This window comes from Geotrypetes seraphini, chromosome 1, assembly GCF_902459505.1.
Source record: "Geotrypetes seraphini chromosome 1, aGeoSer1.1, whole genome shotgun sequence".
NCBI classification, from domain to species: Eukaryota; Metazoa; Chordata; class Amphibia; order Gymnophiona; family Dermophiidae; genus Geotrypetes; species Geotrypetes seraphini.
In genome coordinates, this window is record NC_047084.1 from 447264420 (window position 1) to 447286040 (window position 21621).

At 42.6% G+C, this 21621-nt stretch overlaps 1 protein-coding gene across 4 annotated transcripts in view; it reads left to right on the forward strand.

Annotated features, from left to right (window-relative positions):
- ADAMTSL1 (ADAMTS like 1) overlaps positions 1 to 21621 on the forward strand; it is a 1156072-nt gene that overhangs the window by 781042 nt on the left and 353409 nt on the right. For all 4 annotated transcript variants that reach the window (XM_033920627.1, XM_033920609.1, XM_033920600.1 and 1 more), the window contains one exon: positions 11157 to 11283. In XM_033920627.1, coding sequence (XP_033776518.1) covers positions 11157 to 11283 — 127 coding nt within the window. The remainder of the gene's footprint in view (positions 1 to 11156; positions 11284 to 21621) is intronic.

Below are 21621 nucleotides of genomic sequence, written 5' to 3' on the forward strand. Positions count from 1 at the left end.
GTCTTTAAACTGCCAATAATTAGGCCCACTATCCCACCACAGAAGCATGGGGCAAACCCCACTGCCTCTGACTATCACAGTCCACTTTCCTAACAAGGAAAGAACAATTAAACTTTCAAAAGGAAAAACCAAAACTTCAAAATAAAGTCCTTGCCCAGTTCAACAAAATAACTACTTCACTCTTCAGCTGGAGTAAGAATTATTCAGCTCTTGCAAACAAACAGACAAAACAAACTTGAAGTATTCTTAGCAAAACATTTAGTTACTTGTTTTTAGGCAGCAGACTTCCATAGGTGCAACTTCATGAGACAACTCAGCACTAGTATCAGGGCTCAGCTCCAGCCCCATGGCATGTGGTTCCTCCAACAGACTGAGGGCCCTCTACAGGCCAAAGAAGGAAAGTCCTCTTTTGACTCAAGAAATGGTTTAACTGAAAGAATTTGAGAAGGGTCTGGATTGGAACTGTGCACTGCTCTAGGGACACTCCTAGCAGGCATAGTCTGCCTATCACACTGTGTAGTAGGTTTTGGGTGGGCTCACACGTTCTACCATAAATGTAGTGGTTAGAGTGGCTCATTAGAACACTCACCATGCTACTTAAGACACTTGTGTGCAGCTCTACTAGGCTTTCCCATACCAGATGCTGCTGTTTTAGAGACAGGTATGTACCTTTTTGTTCTCATTTATATGTGGTGGAAGGGTGTCGATGAGCACTGGGGGAATGTGGGAGTGTCTTACCTCAATGCATGCAGTGGTCATGTGGTCAGTTTGGGCACCTTTGTGGCACTTAGATCCATCTAAAACAGGTGTAGTTCCAAGTGTATAAGTTCTGTCCAAGATGTCATGCAACATGTTTGATTATCGCTGTAAGACGTCCATGTCTAACCCATCCTTGAGAACGCCCAAAGCGTGCTCATAACATGCCTCCACCACACCCATCTCGTGTTCTGAATGTACAGAGGCTGGAACATCTCACTATACATACAGAAAGACGTTTTTGATTTTCGGCACTTGGACGTCCTGGCGATTACGACGTCCAAGAGCCGATTTAGGATGCTTTTTTGGACATCTGTGTTTTTTGATTATGAGCCTGCTAGAGAGGTAAAATGAAAAAGCAAGCTTCCCTCCTGTGTCACACAGAGTTTAAATTCTATAAAGAAAATAATCCAATAAATCCCAAAGCAATTATTCAAATAGTTATATTAAATCTGTTAGAAAAAGTACTTAACAGCGTTGTGGGTATTTTTTCAAAAGTGATCTTGGGGTTGGGTTAGTGAGCTATGGACAGGAGGACCCTGGCCCATAAGCCACTCTAATCACTACATTCATGATGAAAAATATGCACCCCTTCAAAAAAACCCTAACCCTTTTGTATTCCATATAAGTGGCTCCTGCAGCCATAAGGGCTATTGGGGTGGTAGATAGGTGGGTCTAGTAGATTCTGGAGGTGTTTTGGGGGGCTCACCATGAACTATAAGGGAGCTGTAGTGAGATATTTATGTGGGATCCTTTTTGTAAAGTTTACAGCAATGCCCTGTAAGGTACCCCACTACTCTGGTGCCATGTCTGGGTGTCCAGTCCTTCACTTTTCTGGCTCCTCCCGTACCCAAAAGGTCTTTTTCTAGGCGTTTGTGACTTGGACAAATTTATGGACGAATATGGAGTATAAAGATGGACGACTTAGCGGTCTGGATGAACAGACGGCTGGACGTACAGTTAGATGATTTTCAGGGGGAAAAATATGTTGGACATATTTTTCGAAAATGGACCTTTTCCCATGTCCGACTTTTGTCCGACTTTGGGTGACTTGCGACTTAGGCCCAAAATAGACTAAGATGTTTCTTTTTATTATGCCCCTCTATTTATATAATAGAGAATGTATAATAAAAACCACTATTAAAAATATGTAAATAAATAATTTAGGATTAATAAATACAAGAAAACAAAAATTTCAAATTGCCAAAATAATCAATTCAGTATTCAAACAGGTAATCCAAATTCTAAAACAGTCTTAAAATATAATATAAGGGATAAAAAAGCAAATGAGAAGCTAGAGGACCCATGTCATTCTCTAAACGGGGTTAGCAGGGAGGGGAGGTTTCACAGCCAGGGTTTTTGTGAGAGGTGATCAGCATTGGGGAGGAGGGGAAGATGCAAGAAGTACTGTAGGAGCAAAGCCTGGATACCTTTTCGATCTTCATTTCCTGCTTTTCCCCTGTCCTAAATTTCAGGTCCTCCCTCCTCTTGACCCTTCTTTATCATCCCTAATTTTAAAATCTCCCTCTGTGTCACAAGTGCTCCAAGAACTTCATTTCCACTTCTTGCCCTGCCCCCCACCCGGTCCTCTCTCCTACTTTTTGTCTTCCCCCACCAATACCAGAAATCTCTTTTAGACATCCCAAAAATATATATATACTAATAAGGATGGAAAATGATCTTATTTGCATAATGTACAATAAAGGTATACTATTTGGTTACATGCATGTACTGCCTAACACTTACTAGGAAATCTACCCCAGAGCTGTGTGCAAGAAATGCAGGGTTTTGTGTATGGCCTCTGTGTCTTTGCCTGGCCTACAACAAGCGTCTTAATTTAATAATGAATAATTAGAACTGTCAATCTCAAATTTTAGCATCAGAAATGCCTTGTATCGAGACTCATGCTTACATTTTTAAGAAATCCAAAACCATCTCAATGTCCTTGATGTTCCTTTAATTTTCTTTAAAACTTTTTTTTACTTTTTTTAGGCCTCAGACTAGCCATTAGGTGCCATGCATTTCTATGGTCACCAAACAAACTTATGGAGAGCCAACACGGCTTCTGCAAGGGTAGGTCATGCCTCACGAACTTACTGCACTTCTTTGAGGGGATAAGCAGCCGGATAGATAAGGGGGAAGCCAAAGACATCATATATCTTGACTTCCAAAAAGCCTTCGACAAGGCTGCTAAAGAAGCTGTGGAATCATGGGGTGCAAGGGGATGTCCACCGATGGATCAGGCACTGGCTGGCGGGCAGAAAACAGAGGGTTGGAGTAAAAGGGCATTACTCAGATTGGCAATGGGTCAAGAGTGGAGTTCCACAGGGATCGGTGCTGTTTATCAACGACCTGGAGACGGGGACGAAATGTGAGGTCATTAAATTTGCTGATGACAACAAACTCTGCAACAGGGTCGTAACCATGGAGGATTGTGAAGACCTACAAAGGGACCTGACGAGACTGGAGGAGTGGGCAAAAAAGTGGCAAATGAGTTTCAACATAGAGAAATGCAAGGTCATGCACGTAGGGAAAAAGAACCCGATGTTCAGCTACAAAATGGGGGGAATATTGCTAGGGGTGAGCAACCTTGAAAGAGACCTGGGAGTGATGGTGGACACAACTTTGAAACCATCGGCGCAGTGTGCGACAGCCTCAAAGAGAGCAAACAGAATGCTGGGCATCATCAAAAAGGGTATCACAACCAGGACAAAGGAAGTTATCATGCCACTGTATCGTGCAATGGTGCGTCCAGTACTGGTCGCCGTACCTCAAGAAAGACATGGCAGTACTCGAGGGAGCCAAGAGAAGAGCGACTAAGCTGATAAGAGGTATGGAAAACTTTACATACACCGACAGGTTGAAAATGCTGGGGCTGTTCTCCCTGGAGAAGAGGAGACTTAGAGGAGACATGATAGAAACCTTCAAGATCCTGAAGGGCATAGAGAAAGTGGATAAGGACAGATTCTTCGAACTGCGAAGAACCACGAGCACCAGGGGTCACTCGGAGAAATTGAAAGGGGACAGGTTTAGAACCAATGCTAGGAAGTTCTTTTTTACCCAGAGGGTGGTGGACGCATGGAATGCTCTACCAGAGGTTGTAATAGGCGAGAGCACAGTAAAGGGGTTTAAGGAAGGTTTGGATAGGTACCTAAAGGATAAAGGGATTGAGGGGTACAGATAGCAGCAGAGGTAGGTTATAGAAGTAGAGGTAGATTATAAAGGTCAAGAATTCACTTCACAGGTCAAGGACCTGGTGGGCCGCCGCGGGAGCGGGCCGCTGGGCGAGATGGACCTCCGGTCTGACCCAGTGGAGGCAACTTCTTATGTTCTTATGGCAATGGCATCCTCATTAGTCCCATTATATATTTTTTCACATTTTTCTTATTTAAAGTGCTCAGTGCTATTTTTCTTTAGTGTCTCATATAACTTAATTCTTTAAAATTATTATAACTTAATTGACTTGTTCGCACCATCCCGATCTGTATAATGCTTATCTCAATAAGCATTATACAGATCGGGATGGTGCGAACAAGTTTGAAAAGGGGGGACTTTTCTTGAAACAGCCAGAACGCGAAACACGTCGGAATGACAGGTCCCTTCCCGATGATAGTACGAGAGAAGACTGACTTAAGATAAGTCAATTAAGTTATAATAATTTTAAGAATTAAGTTATATGAGACACTAAAGAAAAATAGCACTGAGCACTTTAAATAAGAAAAATGTGAAAAAATATATAATGTGGCTAATGAGGATGCCATTGCCATAAGTTTGTTTGGTGACCATAGAAATGCATGGCACCTAATGGCTAGTCTGAGGCCTAAAAAAAGTTTAAAAGAAAATTAAAGGAACATCAAGGACATTGAGATGGTTTTGGATTAGTTATGTTTTCAATGTCTTACATTTGACTGCAGGAGATACATTTTTAAGAAAGCATCTTACATCAAAAATACAGTGTTAGAAACTTATGTGTTTAATTTCTCTTTCTTGCCGTGGAAAGTGAATAAGCTGAAAAGATAGACGAGATTTTTGTATTGGATTTTGGTGTATTCAGCATAGCTGGAAATATTTGTAAACTACTACTCACGCCATTGTATCTGAGAATCCATGCTAGAGAGAACTCATACGCCACCTAATGTTTATGACATGGATTAGAGAACACAAGCAGGGGAAGGCAGGGTCCTTAATTCACCAATCTGAAACTTTGTTGGTGTACAATGCTCAGGCAGACCAATTTATTTAGTTCCTTATACCTTGTTCCAATATGGGTGAGACTGAATTGAAACTTCCCTTATTTATTTATTTTTTTTACTGAAATTAGTGCACAACAAGTAAATGTCCGAGGGCCATAGCTTCTGTTTTTCTGGTTGTCCACTTGCCCAAGGAGATTTGTAGAGGACAAAGAGCATAAACACACTGAACGCACTCAAGTCACCTGTGTCTATGTATCCAGGATACCGAAGGAGCCATGATTTGTGGCCTCCCCCTCCCCCACACCCCCAGCCAAGGACGATCACTGAGAATAGATTTGGAGGAGGGTTACAAAATGGAGTAAAACAGCATTTTAGACCAAAACCTCACAACACAATAGCCTAGCTGAAGCTGGAATCTTAAAGTAGTGAAAGGAAACTGCTGGGCCAAGAAAATTATGTATTGCCACAGGGAAAAGGAAAAAGCGAAGCATCTAGGAACTCATATTACTTTGTATATATGAAAACTGACTCAATTTTCTGGTTGGCTAGGATTAATTTATCATATACTATGCATAGGGGTGAGAAAGGTGTCAAAAACTGTGCATTATATGTATATTTGAAATAAGTATTTTGTGCAATGTATAAAAAGCAAATAATCTTAAATATGTATTTTGACTCTGTAAATGTTAGAAAAATATTGGTAGCTATTCCTGTAATAACTATTTGCCTAATTTAACCCTGTAACTGCTGTGTCCTTGGGAAAGAAAGAAACGTCAAACATTTTTTTAAAAACCTGATAAATCTGATTCATGATTTAATCAATGAGGCATTACAGTGTTAAACCTGAATATAAATTTCTGTTCTTCCTGTAAAAGCAATTTGTCTAAATTCCCACCTCTCAATGAGATGGTGGTCTTGCTGACAATAAGAGACCGCAACTGTTCAAATTTATGACCAGTGGTTTCTCAGCAATCTTTCGAGTGATTGCGCTTTTGTGTTCAGTAATCCTGGATTTAAATGATCTCTTTGTCTTCCCTACATACAGTAATCCACAAGGGCAGATCATAACACAGATGATGCCTTCAGATCTACAGTTGGAGAAATGTCTTAAATCATATTTCTCGCCAGTCCCTGGGTGTACAAAAGTCTTTGTTCTCAGGTTCACTCCACGGGTAAAGCGGTTTCCACCAGGATAATGTTTAACAGTGCTCTTAATTCTGGAGAACAGGGAGCACTGAGGGTACCAGCACATCCTTCAAATTCTTCTGTCTCTTACAAGCCATTATTTCTTTCTCTGAGAAACTAGGAATGCTTTAAATCACATGCCAATGCTTTGTGTTAAATCTGTACAATCTCAAATGACATATGGTCATAAAATAAAATGCATACCAGGTTTTCCAAAAATCATTATTCGTACTAATCAAATCCTTTGGGTGTCAGCAATGATTTTCTCTCAAATGACTCTGCTAGGGTGTCAGGTCAAAAGCGCGCCGGGACAAAGGCGCGCCCAGACAATTGAGCGCAGCGCGCGCCACCGCGCCGCTCTAAATTACTGTTTTTAGCGCTCCGACGGGGGGGGCGTGGGGGGGAACCCCCCCCAACTTTACTTAATACACATCGCGCCGCGTTGTGGGGGCGTTGTGGGGGGTGTGGGGGGTTGTAACCCCCCACATTTTACTGAAAACTTCACTTTTTCCCTGCTTTTAGGGAAAAAGTTCAGTTTACAGTAAAATGTGGAGGGTTACAACCCCCCCAAACCCCCCATAACGCCGGCGCAATGTCTATTAAGTAAACTGGGGGGGTTCCCCAACAAAAACCTCCGTCGGAGCCCCTAATTTAGAGCGGTGCAGTGGCGCGCGCTGCGCTCAATTGTCGGCGCGCGCTTTTGTCTTTCGCGCCGTTGTCTATGAACCCTCTGCTAGGTGGGGTAGTATAAAGTGACAGAAGGTTCAAACACCTCATCTGAATTGCTTCACTCTTTTATTTTATTTTTTTTTCTCTCTGTTACAGGGCTCTTAATGATTACTCAATTGTTTAGGTGTTCCTAAGGAAGAGGTCCTCATAGGGGGAGGGATTTTTGGTTTATTGAAGGTTTCCTGTCTAAAACCTCCTGATGTCTTTCCTTTTCTTTGCCAGGGATAACCTGCCTTATATTTATCATTTGTTTCATCTCGTTTTAATTTGTTCAACTTGGTCTTTGTCATTTTATTCTTAAAACTTTAACACTGCTTCTTATAGTTTGCATAAAGAACATCAAAACTAGCTTTCTGCTCTTTCAACAGGCTCAATTCTTTATCCAATTCTTCTTTGAATTGTTCAAACTTTTTATTTGAAGTCTGAATTAACAATATCATTAGGGCTCCTTTTACTAAACGGCGCTAGAGGTTGTTAGCATGAGCCGGCGAGGTAAATGCTCCGACACTCAAAGAATTCCTATGAGCTGGCCCGCGCTAAAAACCTCTAATGATGTTTAGTAAAACCCAGCGCAGATCTAGAGAATAGAAAATGACATGGCGTCAAATTTGCCCTCATCCCTGCAGGAACTCAATTTCTCCATCCCGTCCCTGCGACTTTTACCTCTATCCCTGTCCCTGCCCCATTCTTGTAATCTCTGCCCTACTGCACAAGCCTCGAACACATGATTTTAAAGTGTTTGAGGCTTGTGCAGATGAGGACGGAGCTTGCAGGGATGGGGCAGGGACAGGAAAAGAACTCGCGGGGACGGGATAGGAAAATGAGTTCTCGCGGGGGAAAACTTGTCCCTGTGTCATTCTCTACTAGAGAACATTTATTCAGAAATGCTTCCCATTTCGTTAAACCATCTCTATCGTCATTATACATACATTACATTACATCGCATTACAGATTTCTATTCCGCCATTACCTTTCGGTTCAAAGCGGATTACAAAAAGAGTTATGGAAGAAGGGTTACAACGTTAGATCAGAGAAGGTTTCCAAGAGAGGGAAAAGTAGGATTTGGAGTTAGGGAGGGGATGGTAAGAGGGGGGGTTAAGCTTTATCATGATATTAAGCTTTATTAAGAGATTTCTTGAAGAGTATAGTTTTTATTTCCTTTCTGAACATCTTGTAGTCTGGGGTTGTTGTCAACAGGTTGGAGACTTGGTTGTCTTTATTGATTCTTGGACCCCTAGGTATCAATTTCTGTCTACAGTACTCCCAACAGAGTGGAGGAATGTAGTTATGCACATACCATCCTCTTAATATAATGGTTTCTTCCCAGTATTCAACTAACCCCCCCTCTTTTGCTAAGATGCGCTAATCGAATTAGCGTGCGCTAAACGTTAATACGTCCATAGACTAACAAGCACACGTTAACATTTAGCGTGTGCTAAATCAATTAGCACGCTAATCAACCGATTAACGCGCTAATCGATTTAGCGCACGCTAACGCTTGTAGTCTAAACGCACCTTAGTACAAAAGGGCTGAAGTCATCCATCTCATCATTTCTTCTTAAAATTGGTCCACTGGGAAGTAATTCCAGTAGTTGAGCCTCAGAAAACCTCAAAGGCTTAATAATTGGCGTAAATTAAAATTAATTGAATGGTAGGCACCTAACTTGGTAGGTGCCTACCACTTTTATCTAAGCACGTAGCCCAAGGTGCCAATCAGAAAGTAAGCGTTGTTAAGGGAGAATCATGGGCATGTTTTGCATGTAGTCACCTTAATTTGACTTAGGGCTAGATTCACTAAGCAAACTGATCGGTTTTCAACCCTTTTGCGACCAGATTTCCCTGCAACCCGATTCACTAACCTCTCCCGCGATCCGCTTCCAATCCGTGCATGCAAAGTAGACAGGGACACGATTCACCAAAGAAATTTTTGAAACCGACTGGGCTGGCCGATCAACCCAAGAAGCGACTGCTGGGGACCAGTAGCAAACGTCTTTCTGACTCTCCAGCTCCATTGAAGCCCTGCTCTCTGCTGCCCCGAATCTCTCCTGCCTGCCGCCCTGATTCTCTTCCCTGATCTCTCCTGCCTGCTCTGCCCCGATCTCTCCTGCCTGCTCTCTCCCGAATCGCCGCCCTGATCTCTACGAATCGCCGACCTGCTCGTCCCCGGATCTCTCCTGCCTGCCACCCCAAATCTCTCCTGCCCTTTCCTGCACTGCAAGCCCGTGGTTTTAACCTGCGGGTTTAAAGCAGGTTAAAACTACGGGATCGCTGGGATACAAAAAAGTTTTTAAAAAGTCACGGCAGAGAGGGGTCTTAGACGCATACACAGACCATCTACAAGATGGTCTGCGCATGCATTGGGATTGCTCTTCTGCGATCCGCATGGTTGATTGGGGGCGTGCCTCCGAAAGGCCTAATTAGCATAAGGACACATTGTGAATAGGGAGCCCGGATCGGACACGGACCGGCAAGGTAAGGTGGGCTTAGTGAATCTAGCCCTTAGGCGCCAGAAAAACCTGGCATAGGGGGCGCCTAAGATTTTGACGCCTGCTGGCGCCTAAGTCCAATTTAGGCACCGCTAGGCATGAATCTATGAACGGCATTTAACTCATGATTGACATATACTTTGTGCTGCGTTCCTCAGCGCCTATGTTTCAGGCACCATTTATGGAATCTGGGCCAAAATGTCTGCAGGGAGAGAATGACATATTACCTCAAGTAAAACAGAAGGTCACAAGAGATGCAGAAGATCTGCAATGCTAGTACAGCAAAAACAAACAGCAGAGCCACAAGTATATAAGGGCAAAAGACATAAATTCCCCCATAATTAGAGGGAAGCTTGCTGTTTTCATTTTACCTCTCTAGGTATGTGTATTTTTTTTTTTTAAGTGGACTTTTAGTCACAATCATTTTGAGCACTTCTAGAGTACTTCGACCACTTTTTAAAGATTTTTTTTTTTAAAGTACTCACCCGCCTCTTCTCTTTTTATCTATTTATTGTTTGGTCATTTATTTCATATAAGTTTTTATAGACGTGTTTGAATGCAATAAGGTTATTTTTAGAAATGATTTAAGTATGTTATCTGTTGGGTGCTTGCATTTTTTATATAGCTATGCATGGTTTTCTTCAATTATTTATGTATTTATGATTTTATTGATTGATATATTTATGTCTTCATTTCTGCCCTCCAGTTTTGCCTCTGACGCAGCCTCCAGGCGAAATGTAGCCACATCAGGCATATGTTATTATTCTGTTAAATTCTTGCTTTTGACCTTACTGTATATACTTGCGGGTCTGCTGCTTGTTTTTGCTGTCCTGGCATTGCAGATCTTCTGCCTTTCTCGTGCCCTTCTACCCTCTTCTCCTTGGGCAGGGATCTTTACACATTTTCAAGTAGGGGTCAGTTAGGCAAAAAGAAGCTCAGTGTGAGAGCCTAAACCATTGCTGGACAAAGTGGATGGAACCAAGGGAAATGCGGGATTCCCCTCGCCCCTCCCCCGATGATGCAGCTACCCATCTGCTCAGAAACTGAGATCAACACATGTATGCGGAATAAAGGCTTCTCCCCTAAATTCACTCTGTCTCAGCCTCTCCCACAGCCAGCCTCCATGATCCTGTCTCCACGTCAGGCCCGTCCAACTGACTCTTTTTCCCCTCTTATTTTTTGCCCCTCACCTTCTCTAGAGCATTGGTTCCCAACCCACTTCTGGAGGACCACCAGCCAATCAGGTTTTCTGGATAGCCCTAATGAATATGCATGGGGCAGATTTGCATGCCTGTCACCTCCATTATATGCAAATCTCTCTCATGCATATTCATTAGGGCTATCCCAAAAACCTGACTGGCTGGTGGTCCTCCAGGACAGGGTTGGGAACCACTGCTCTAGAGGCTTGCTGCTAGCACCCCTAGCCTTTTTCATAAGGTACTGAAGTCATACATTGGCCAGTGTGGTTTCTTTTCCCTTTGATTTTGAAAAGCCCTTTATAATACCAGAGTACTCTCAACATACTTTAAGCCACAGGTGTCAAAGTTGGTCCTCGAGGGCTACAATCCAGTCGGGTTTTCAGGATTTCCCCCAAATGAATATACATGAGATCTATTTGCATGCACTGCTTTCATGGTATGCTAATAGATCTCATGCATATTCATTGGGGAAATCCTGAAAACCCAACTGGATTGCGGCCTTCAAGGAGGGACTTTGACACCCCTGCGTTAAGCACTTTATCTAATAACAGACTCCTCCATTACTGCAAGTGTTCACTTTGAATAGCTCCGCCTCTTGTTCTTGACAGGTTGTGGGCTGTGATCATCAGTTGGGAAGCACCGTGAAGGAAGACAACTGTGGGGTCTGCAATGGAGATGGATCTACTTGCCGACTTGTCCGTGGGCAGTACAAATCACAACTCTCAGCAAACAAATGTAAGACTCAAATCTGTAGAGGGTAATTCTATAAAGGGGGCACCTAATTTCAGGCATCAAGAACATACCCGTTTGGATCCTACTTTTCTTTATAGAATGCTAACAGGTCTAGGTGTGAGCACTTACATCAGCCACAGAGATGATGCAAGTGCCTGCTCCTAGATTGGCAAACAGGCAAACATAGAAACACGACGGCAGATAAAGGCCAAATGTGTTTTATAATGTACACACATGCTTCCCACCTACACTCTGCCTAAATTCCATACCTGCAAAGCATGGACCATCAAATGCAGGCACAAAGGCTGAAATTCTATAAATGGTGCTTTGATCGGCAGCCGACCAAAAAAGTGGCACTAATCGCATGTCAATCATGTAGCAGCACTGTTTATAGATTTGCGGCTATGTGCGCAGAAAGGTGTGCGGCTATGTGCGCCGGAAATGTTTCAAGGCCTATCTGTGATGAGAATCGTGACTACAGAGGTGCCTACCGATGCATAAGGGTGCTTCCGGCGTTAATCATGCCTATTTTAGCCTTAGGCACCAGTAAGCGGTTCCGGCATCTTTTGTGGAGACGTCGTCTTTTTTTTAAATGAAATTTTCATTTCTTTTACATGACATGATCAATTATCATGTTGATTAAAACCAATTAAACCAATTAGAACAGGTGCCTGACAGCGCCTAACTAGCATAGAATTTGGGATGAAGAGAATAGCGTGCAGCTGAAAAGTGGTTGTTTACATGCTTAACCGTATATACTTAAATACAAACGAACATTTTTGGGCCCAAAAAAATGACCCAAATATTGGAGTCTCGTTTATATTCGAGTCTCCCGCTTACTGGCATTTTTCTTCCTCTAGCCCCCCGCTCCCCACAGTTACTGGCTTCAACTGGGCCAGAAATATTACATTTTATTTCCCCCCCCCCCCTGGTATTCAGCAGAACTTAACCGGCTATGTCAGCTTAGACCAGGGGTCTCAAAGTTCCTCCTTGAGGGCCGCAATCCAGTCGAGTTTTCAGGATTTCCCCAATGAATATGCATGAGATCTATGTGCATGCACTGCTTTCAATGCATATTCATTGGGGAAATCATGAAAACCCAACTGGATTGCGGCCCTCAAGGAGGGACTTTGAGATCCCTGGCTTAGACCCATTTAGCCTGCTATCCACCAGTGTTCAGCAGGAGATAACCCGCTATCTCCTGCTGAATATCCAGCTCACTGCCTAACCCAGTGACCGGCTATGTTACATGACATAGCCAATCACTGCCAATTTTCATCTGCTGGCCGGCTAAAGCACGCAGCCAGATAGACCCACCAAGAAAGCACTGCTATCTGGGATCGCCGCTGACCACAGGAGGTGGGCGGTCCATATATTGTGACGTGCAATGCAATCAATTTTCAGATTTAAATTCACAAATTCAGCTATGTCACACATCATGTATAAGAAATATATATTGTACCTACATATTAAATTTTGATTGTTTTGCTTTGGAATTCTGCAACTTTTGAATTCTGTCACCACTGTAATTATAACATAGAATAGCTGCTGGCAATTTGGCAGTTAAATCTGAAATCTGTTAAATTGGGGTCCATTACATCGAAGGATGACTGTATGTTTATGTTTATTTAGCGGTCCTCCCCCTCCCCCCCCTTTAGTAAGCTGCGATAGAGGTTTGTACCGAGGCCTGGAGCACTAAATGCTCCGACGCTCATAGAGCATTTAGCACTCTGGGCCTCGATAGAAACCTCTATTGCAGCTTAGTAAAAGAAGGCCTTACTTTCTTGATACACTGTTCTTCAAATACGTTTGCTCTGATGTGTTTGATGATATGTTTACACATACTAAAAACACAACGGTCGGACCCCTGGACCACTTCTCTGCAGGAAATTTTCTTTGAAAATTTGTGGCAGCAAAAATACACAAGCACAATTCCCGTGCAGCAAATGTGACATAGCCCATTCAATTCCTATGGACTGTCACATCTGCCACGCTGGGGCTCACTATCGCAGCTTTCTTAAAAGGAGATGTCAGCGAATCTTTCATTAAACTGTTGTAAAAAGTGGAAAAATGCTGTTTTTTCCCATGTGCTAAGGCCTTTTTTTTTTTTAACCATCTCCGGAAAATAACCAATTTCCTTTTCTTTTCTATTAATGGCCATGTGTTAATGTTGCCCCCCCCCCTCCCCAAATCACCATGTGTGCATTTACTGACACTTATAGGCGATAAGGGCTCAGGCAGTAATCATATGCTAACTAGTTAGCACACAGAGGGTGCAGAGGCGAGCCACGAAACTAGTCAAAGGTATGGAGAATTTGAGCTACAAAGAACGCCTCAGAAAACTGGGACTGTTCACCCTTGAAAAGAGAAGACTGCGAGGGGATTTGATAGAGACTTTTAAAATATTAAAAGGATTTGACAAAATAGACCAGGAAGCAGCATTACTGACATTTTCAGATGTGACACGGACAAGAGGTCATAGCCTGAAACTGAGTGGTAGCAGGTTCAGGACAAATGTCAGGAAGTTCTGTTTCACACAGCGAGTGGTGGGCGCTTGGAATGCTCTCCCGGAGGAGGTTGTGGCGGAGACTACTGTTCTGGGTTTCAAGCGCAAGTTGGATGCACACCTTCTTGCAAATCATATCGAGGGATACGGGAAATCCGGGTCTCCTACAGGGAGTACCTAACTGGGCCTCCGCGTGTGCGGATCGCCGGACTAGATGGACCTAGGTCTGATCCGGTGAAGGCGTTTCTTATGTTCTTATGTTCTTACAGTAATGTAGATGCACTAACATAGTGCAAGATCATCCAGTCTCTGCCTCCCAAACATGTCCTCTCCCACCCCTATATTTTAGAAATGATTAGCACCCCAGGTAACACACAGAAATTTGAAATTTATCACAGGATGCCTGCATGTGTCCGGCGGTAAGCCTTTTTAAGCTGCAGTAAACATACACTAGCGCCACAGTTGAGTAAAAGGACTCCTAAGCCTAGTGGACTTTATGGATCCTTAATTGAACAGAGGGTCCAAACCTACAGGTTGGCAGGCAAAACTCAGCATAGCTTTTGTGATTCTTTAGGATGAAGGAAAGTGAAGCCTTTTAAGCCTCTGAGGATCGGTATGACAGTCAATTAAATGAAATTTTACCAGTTGACTGCTGTGAATGAGAAAAAGTGGCCGAAAAGATTAAAAAAAAATAAAAATAATTGTTCCATATTATAGTCACAGTCACAGACATAAATGACTGGTGTCTCCCTGGCCTTGATGTCCAGAACTTTCTTAAAAACAGATATGGATTTGTATGCTGCACCCTTAGCCCTGAAATCCTTGTAGTTGCTCGGAATTGTTCACGTATTCTCTAATAGGGGAGATAGCACTCCAGTGATTGCAATCACATTTAATGCCTGGATCATTAGTGGCAGACCCTTGCTTCTCCTCCTGGAGTGAGAAAACTAACGTTCTTCCCTTCCAGCTCTTCTCTACTTCAGAGAACATGCCAGTGGTGAAGTGCCTCTGATCCTGTCTTTTACCCATGTGATGATGACATGAAGAATGCAAAGCGACACCTGCTCCCATATTCCACAGAACAAACCACATAATTATGCCCTCTATGAACCCTCACGATCAATAACAGCATGGACCTGGGAACTTAATACCATTTTTAATACCCCAGTGCTAGTATACGTACACATTTTTTGTTGAAATTAGTTTCATTAAATGGAGAGAAAAAATAATGTAGATTCCCTATGTGATGGTTAACTGTATATTGTACAAACAAATAATAAATCTGAGAGATAAAAGCTGAATAATAAGATTCTCAAACTAATAAGAAATACTATAATACAAGAGAATCCAATGCTCGAAAATCAAAATATCAAATTATTTAATTATTCTTAATCTTTAAATATATTCGAAAACCCAGAGGAAGGCGAACAGAAATCTTACAGTAATTAAGTCTCCATTAAAACAATAATGAATCAACAACTTATCTTCGACAAAAGATCAGCAGCCAGTTCAAAATCCATGTGCAAAGATCAGGAAGATGCTATAATTGGAGACGGACTGGAACTCCTTAACCAGCTGGATGAAATGGTGTCCATGTGCTGCCAAATCACAGTTTGTGCATAGAACAGTGAAAAAGTGCAAGTGCATCAATAAAATATCCAAACTCGTTGCATGTGAGTTCATCCAATGCAAAACAATTGATTTAAAATCACTCCATGACAAATTCAACTCCTTCAACACGAGTCGTGTTTCGAAAGCACTCTTTATCAAGAGGAAGAACAGCGCTAGGGAGAAGAAAGCACAAAAACACATGGAATAACCTCACAGCGCTAATTTACAACATATCACAGACTCAATACAAATAAATGTAATAAATACAATGTTGGGGCACTCAAAGTTGAAAGGGGACAGCTTCAAAACAAGTGCTAGGAAGTTTTTCTTCACCCAACGTGTGGTGGACACCTGGAATGCGCTTCCAGAGGGCGTGATAGGACATAGTACGGTATTGGGGTTCAAAAAGGGATTGGACAATTTTCTGTTGGAAAAAGGGATAGATGGCTATAGATAGAGGATAACTGCACAGGTCTTGGACTTGTTGGGCCGCCGCGTGAGCGGACTGCTGGGCACGATGGACCGCAGGTCTGACCCAGCTGAGGCACTTCTTATGTTCTTATGACTGCGTGTCAAAGCAGCTTCTGATTGGTGAGGCCCGACTTTAGTACAGGAAGAGGCGGTTGGAGCAATACCGCGAGTGATTTCCTTCATTCGCCTGCGCTCCGGCTGCCCTCTCCTGTCTCCCCTGCCTAAAAACCGTATTTGCGGTTTTTCAACATTCGCGGGGGTTCCAGGAACAGAACCCCCGAGAATATTGGGGGAGTACTGTATAGTTAAAAAAAACTGCCAGCACTATCGTTACAGCAGTACTATACAAGCTAAGTATCATAAGCTTTATATAATAAGCTAGCTTTGATGAATAACAGCATAAATTGAAACTAGCAGTACTGTTTCGAGTGGTCGCTGACAGATTTCTATCACTTTGAGGGCTCCTTTTACGAAGGTGCGCTAGCGTTTTTAGCACACGCAGATTAGCGCACGCTACACGGCTAGAACTAACGCCAGCTCAATGCTGGCATTAGCGTCTAGCGCGTGGGGCATTGTAGCGTGCGCTATTCCGCGCATTAAAGCCCTAACGCAGCTTAGTAAAAGGAGCCCTAGGTGTTAGTGAAAATAACATAAAAAAGATTAAAAATTTAAAAATAAAATACAAAAAGAGTGTCAAAAGAAGGGCAATTAAAGACCAGTGATAGTTCACAATTGGTTGTCTGGGTAGGATTACCTCCAAATCCAGACAGCTGTGAACGCTTGAAGTCTTTCAGCCTACAATAAAACATAAAACTCCACAACATATATATACAGTCAAACCTCGGTTTGCGAGTGTTTTGTAAGAAGAGCAAAACATTCTCGCAAAACATGTCTCGCAATCTGAGTGTTGACTCGATTTGCGAGCACCCCCCCCCCCCCGATAACCGGCATCGCTCTCCCCCGCTCGAACTGGCATCCCCCCCCCCCCGGCGCGAACCGGCACCCCTCGCCTGAACAACTTAAACTTACCCCCCCCCCCCCCATCTGGCACCGGCGCGCAGCCCACAGGACGTGCCGGTGCCGTGCCGGTTCCTGCTTCTGCCGGCCTTGAGCATGCATCTGCGCATGCTGAAGGACTTTGTACATAAGAACTGTGGGTTTTGTGTTAAAGAACTCTCTCATATACATCAACATTTAAGGGATATTTGTACTTTCAATAAAGCCTGCATCTTGAACATCACCTTCTCCACAGTGTTTTTGCTTTTGTCAGACTTCTGATTCTGTGGAGCATCAAGGATCAACCTTTTGCTTGTGTTTCCTGTCTAAAGTCATGCTACCTTTTTGCGGGATAAGCGGAGCATTTCATAGATATATTGCCAGTAAACTGGGAAAGAGGAAATGCCTAACAGCTGGCTGCGGTGAAATGTTTCCAAATTCTAGAAGCAAAGGTGGCCAATGTATCTCCAAGGCTGTGGGATTTCACATTTCCATATTTGCAGTGAGCTCAGGTTCTGTATTTTTATTTTTAATTAAGTGCTTCACTGAATAAAAGCATAAAACAACAACTGAAATTCCCCAGACTGCGCTCAAATATCTGGTTCCTTTGCCTCCAGTTTTATTTTCCGTGGAATTTTATTGAGGCAAATGCTTATACACTGACAAGGGAGCTTCAGAACAGTTTCTGTGGCTCACAGGAATGACTTTCTTTGTATCTGGAGAACCTGGCCATACCACTGTCCCTGTAAGCAGCAGAGAGAGAATGAAGGGAGCAGCAGATGTGTCCTTTTAAATGTCTCCCTCAGGGAAACAGCTGGACTGAAATCCTCATTTCAAAGCACACACAGTGTGTGTGTGTAGGGGGAGGGGTAATTTTGAAAGGTATTTCCACATGTAAAGTCTGTAATACAGAGCATGCCTTTTATAAAATTGCAGACATGTATACAGGTATGCATGCTAACGAGATGGTACTTACTTATTTGGATATAAAATGTAGGCATTTCCAAGGGCATCCTTTGAGAGGAGCAGGGGAAGAGTTGTGATGTACTTGTATGTGCAGATTTTATAAAATATGTCAAGATACATGACTTTTTGGGGAACAGCATTATAAGCAGATCCTTCGCTTATACATTTCACCTAAACGAGCGCACCTGGCTGGAATTCAAACTTCTGCAGCCTGTCTTCGCTGTGCTGACCCCGAAGCTGGATTGGGGCACATGTTTTGGACTTGTCCCTACATACAATCCTTCTGGGACGCTATTTTTCTCTTTGTAAACAATACTTGGACTGTTACTACACATAAGACTCCTCTCAACTTGTTTGGTGCCTCACCGTGCTTTCATCCCTGAAGTGTATCCTGTTGAAATGGATGGACTTCGAGGCTCCGGACTTTTCTTTATGATTTCCCTTTTGATGTGGGAGCGCAGGGGCGTCCAGGACTTTTCTTCGGTGTCTGGGAGAGCTTTTCAATGCACCTGGGTACCCTTTTGGAATACCATGACTCCAGTGGCCCGTAGTTGTTTATTAAACTGTTAATCTGTATTTGTTTCTGGTGTTGGGTTGAATTTTCTATATTTTTTTTGGTGTGTGTGTGTAAGAAGACTTGGGGGATGGGTGGGGCAGGGTGTGGGTGGGGAGAGTTTAGAGGGATATATGACAAAATTGTGAGCTGAATTTCTTGTCTTGTGTTGTATTGACTGTCATTTCTTTAGAGCTCAATAAAATATATTTGACTATAAAATATGTCAAGTACACACACAGGCCCAGATTCAATAAAAGACGCCTATAGCTAGGCACCTGGATTGGCGCACCTAGCTGGTCTAGACGCCTAACTTATGCTGGCTTTTACAAAACTGCAGTAGAGGTTTCTACCGCGGGCTGGCAAGGTAAATGCTCTGTAGAAACCTCTACTGCGGCTTTGTAAAAGGAGACCTTAATTATTTTAAAAGCTTAATTGGTGCCAATAATAAGCTCTTACACCTCATAATTGGCTAAAATTAAAATTAATCGGATGGTAAGCACCTAGTCCAAGGCGTCTACCAGAAAGTAGACGTGGTTAGGGGAGAGATTGTTGGCATGTTTTGCATGTAATGCACCAGTATTTAGGCCAAGAAAACCGTGGCATAAATAAGGTGTGCCTACACCTAGGATGCCTAAGTCCACTTTAGGCGCTGCTAGGTGCAAGTCTATAAATGGCGCCTAACTTAATATTGACACGCAAAGCGCCACGTTCCTTGTCACCTATGTTTTAGGCGTCGTTTGTAGGATCAGGGCTACACTTTATAACCTACTACTACTATTTATTATTTCTATAGCACTGAAAAGCACTGTACATTTTAACACACAATAGACAGTCCCTGCTCAGAAGAGCTTACAGTCTAATTTAGACAGAACATTACAGGTTTGGGGAGATTATCAAGTTTCAAGTTTAATAAGAATTTGATTGATCGCTTAATCAGAATTTGAAGCGATGTACATATCAATAAAATTCCAAAATTTAGGGGACAACAAAATAAATGACAAAAACTAAGTCTTGCAAAACATATAAACTAACATTACAAACATATTAAAAGATAAGGAAAGAAAATACAAGTTATTTGATAGTAAATAAGACATTCAAAGGAAAAAACAAAAGGAAGGCAGCAGTGAGTGGGAGTTAAGAGTTGAAAGTAGTTTCAAAAAAAGTGGTATACTACTACTATTAATTATTTCTATAGCGCTACCAGATGCACGCAGCGCTGCACAGAGTCACAAAGAAGAAGACAGGCCCTGCTCGAAAGAGCTTACAATCTAAACAGCCAAGACAGACAAACAGGATGTCATGGATACAGTTAAGGGGAACGGTTAATCAGCTGGCTGGATTGGAGGGCAGAGGAGGTACAGGACAATCAAGCCATTGTGACATCACTGATGAGATTGGCTCTTATTGGTGGAAGAGCCATTATGACATCAGAAGCTCAGCTCTGCTTCCCAAAGACAAACAGGATGTCATGGATACAGTTAAGGGGAACGGTTAATCAGCAGGCTGGGTTGGAGGGCAGAGGGTAGTACAGGACAATGAAGCCTCTTATTGGCTCTTATTGGTGGAATGAGGAATTATGACATCACAATCTCAGCTCTGCTTCCCAAAGAGAAACAGGATGCCATGGATACAATTAAGGGGAATGGTTAATCAGCGGGCTGGGTTGGAGGGCAGAGGAGTAGGGTTAAGGATTAAAGGCTATATCAAAAAGGTGAATCTTCAGTCTGCTTTTAAACAAGGGGCTTGATGGACAAACTCGGGTAATTTATTCCAGGCATAGGGGGCAGCTAGATGAAAAAGAACGAAGTCTGGAATTGGCAGTGGCGGAGAAGGGTAAAGCTCAGAGCGACTTATCTGAAGAACGGAGTTCTCTGGGAGGTGTATAAGGAAAGAAGAGATGTTGAAGGGGCAGCAGAATGAACTCACTTGTAGGTCAGCAATAAGATCTTGAACTGTATGCGAAGGCAGATAGGGAGCCAGTGAAGTGACTTAAGGGGAGGGGTGACATGAGCGTAGCAAGGTTGCTAGAAGATGAGACGCGCAGCAGAGTTTTGCACAGATTGCAAGGGGGAGAGGCGACACTGAGGGATACCAGTTAGGAGTAGATTGCAGTAATCTAAGCGTGAGGTTACGAGAGCTTGGACAAGAGTACGGGGAGTGTGCTCAGAGAGGAAGGGGCGAATTTTGGTGATATTGAAGAGATAGAAGCAACAGGTCATAACAGCTTGATGGATGTGCATAGAGGTATAAATCTGCGCATCAGCATCTGTGGACTATCGCGGATGGATCTGGGAATCTATTTTATAAAAGCTCTCAGGCACCTCTATTGCCTTTATAAAATAGGCTTAAAATAGACACTCTTTGGATTTCTCACATTAGCACCCTATTGTAAAACCGGACCCTATATAACAGGGGTAGGGAACTCCGGTCCTCGAGAGCCGTATTCCAGTCGGGTTTTCAGGATTTCCCCAATGAATATGCATGAGATCTATTTGCATGCACTGCTTTCAATGCATATTCATTGAGGAAATCCTGAAAACCCGACTGGAATACAGCTCTCAAGGACCGGAGTTCCCTGCCCCTGCTATATAAGAACCAAGCTGAAGGAGCTCAGTAAGGTTTGTAGGTTATTTATTCATTTGTTTCAAACATTTTTCCACGATTGGTTAAGCTGCACAACTTTGTTATGTTCCCATTCAGAACATGCAAAAGCTGTGACTTTTGTGACCTAGGTACGATTAAAAACAGCAGCTTTCTTTATTTATATTTTATTAGTATTTGTTACATCAATAACAAAAATCAGGAAAAGCAGAAAAAGAAACATTTCAAAAAAACAACTTAAAATTCAAATTAAGACTTATGCCAAGTCCACATTAACAAGGGCCGCTCAATACAGAAAGTAAAAATTATATAAGAAACAATATATAATCATCCTTTGCATGCAAAATGACCACATCCAATATGTCCTTAAACTTCTTCAACAATTACATTAGTATCTGAAACTTTCAGTGTAACCTTATCAATCAAAAAATTCTCCAATTGTGACGGATCCACAAAAACAAATTTATCAGCTTTATAGTTTACAATACACTTGCAAGGGAATTTTTGTTTAAAAAAAGTAGCTCCCACAGCTATAACTTTGGGTTTAAGCCAGGGGTCTCAAAGTCCCTCCTTGATGGCCATAATCCAGTCAGGTTTTCAGGATTTCCCCAATAAATATGCATGAGATCTGTGT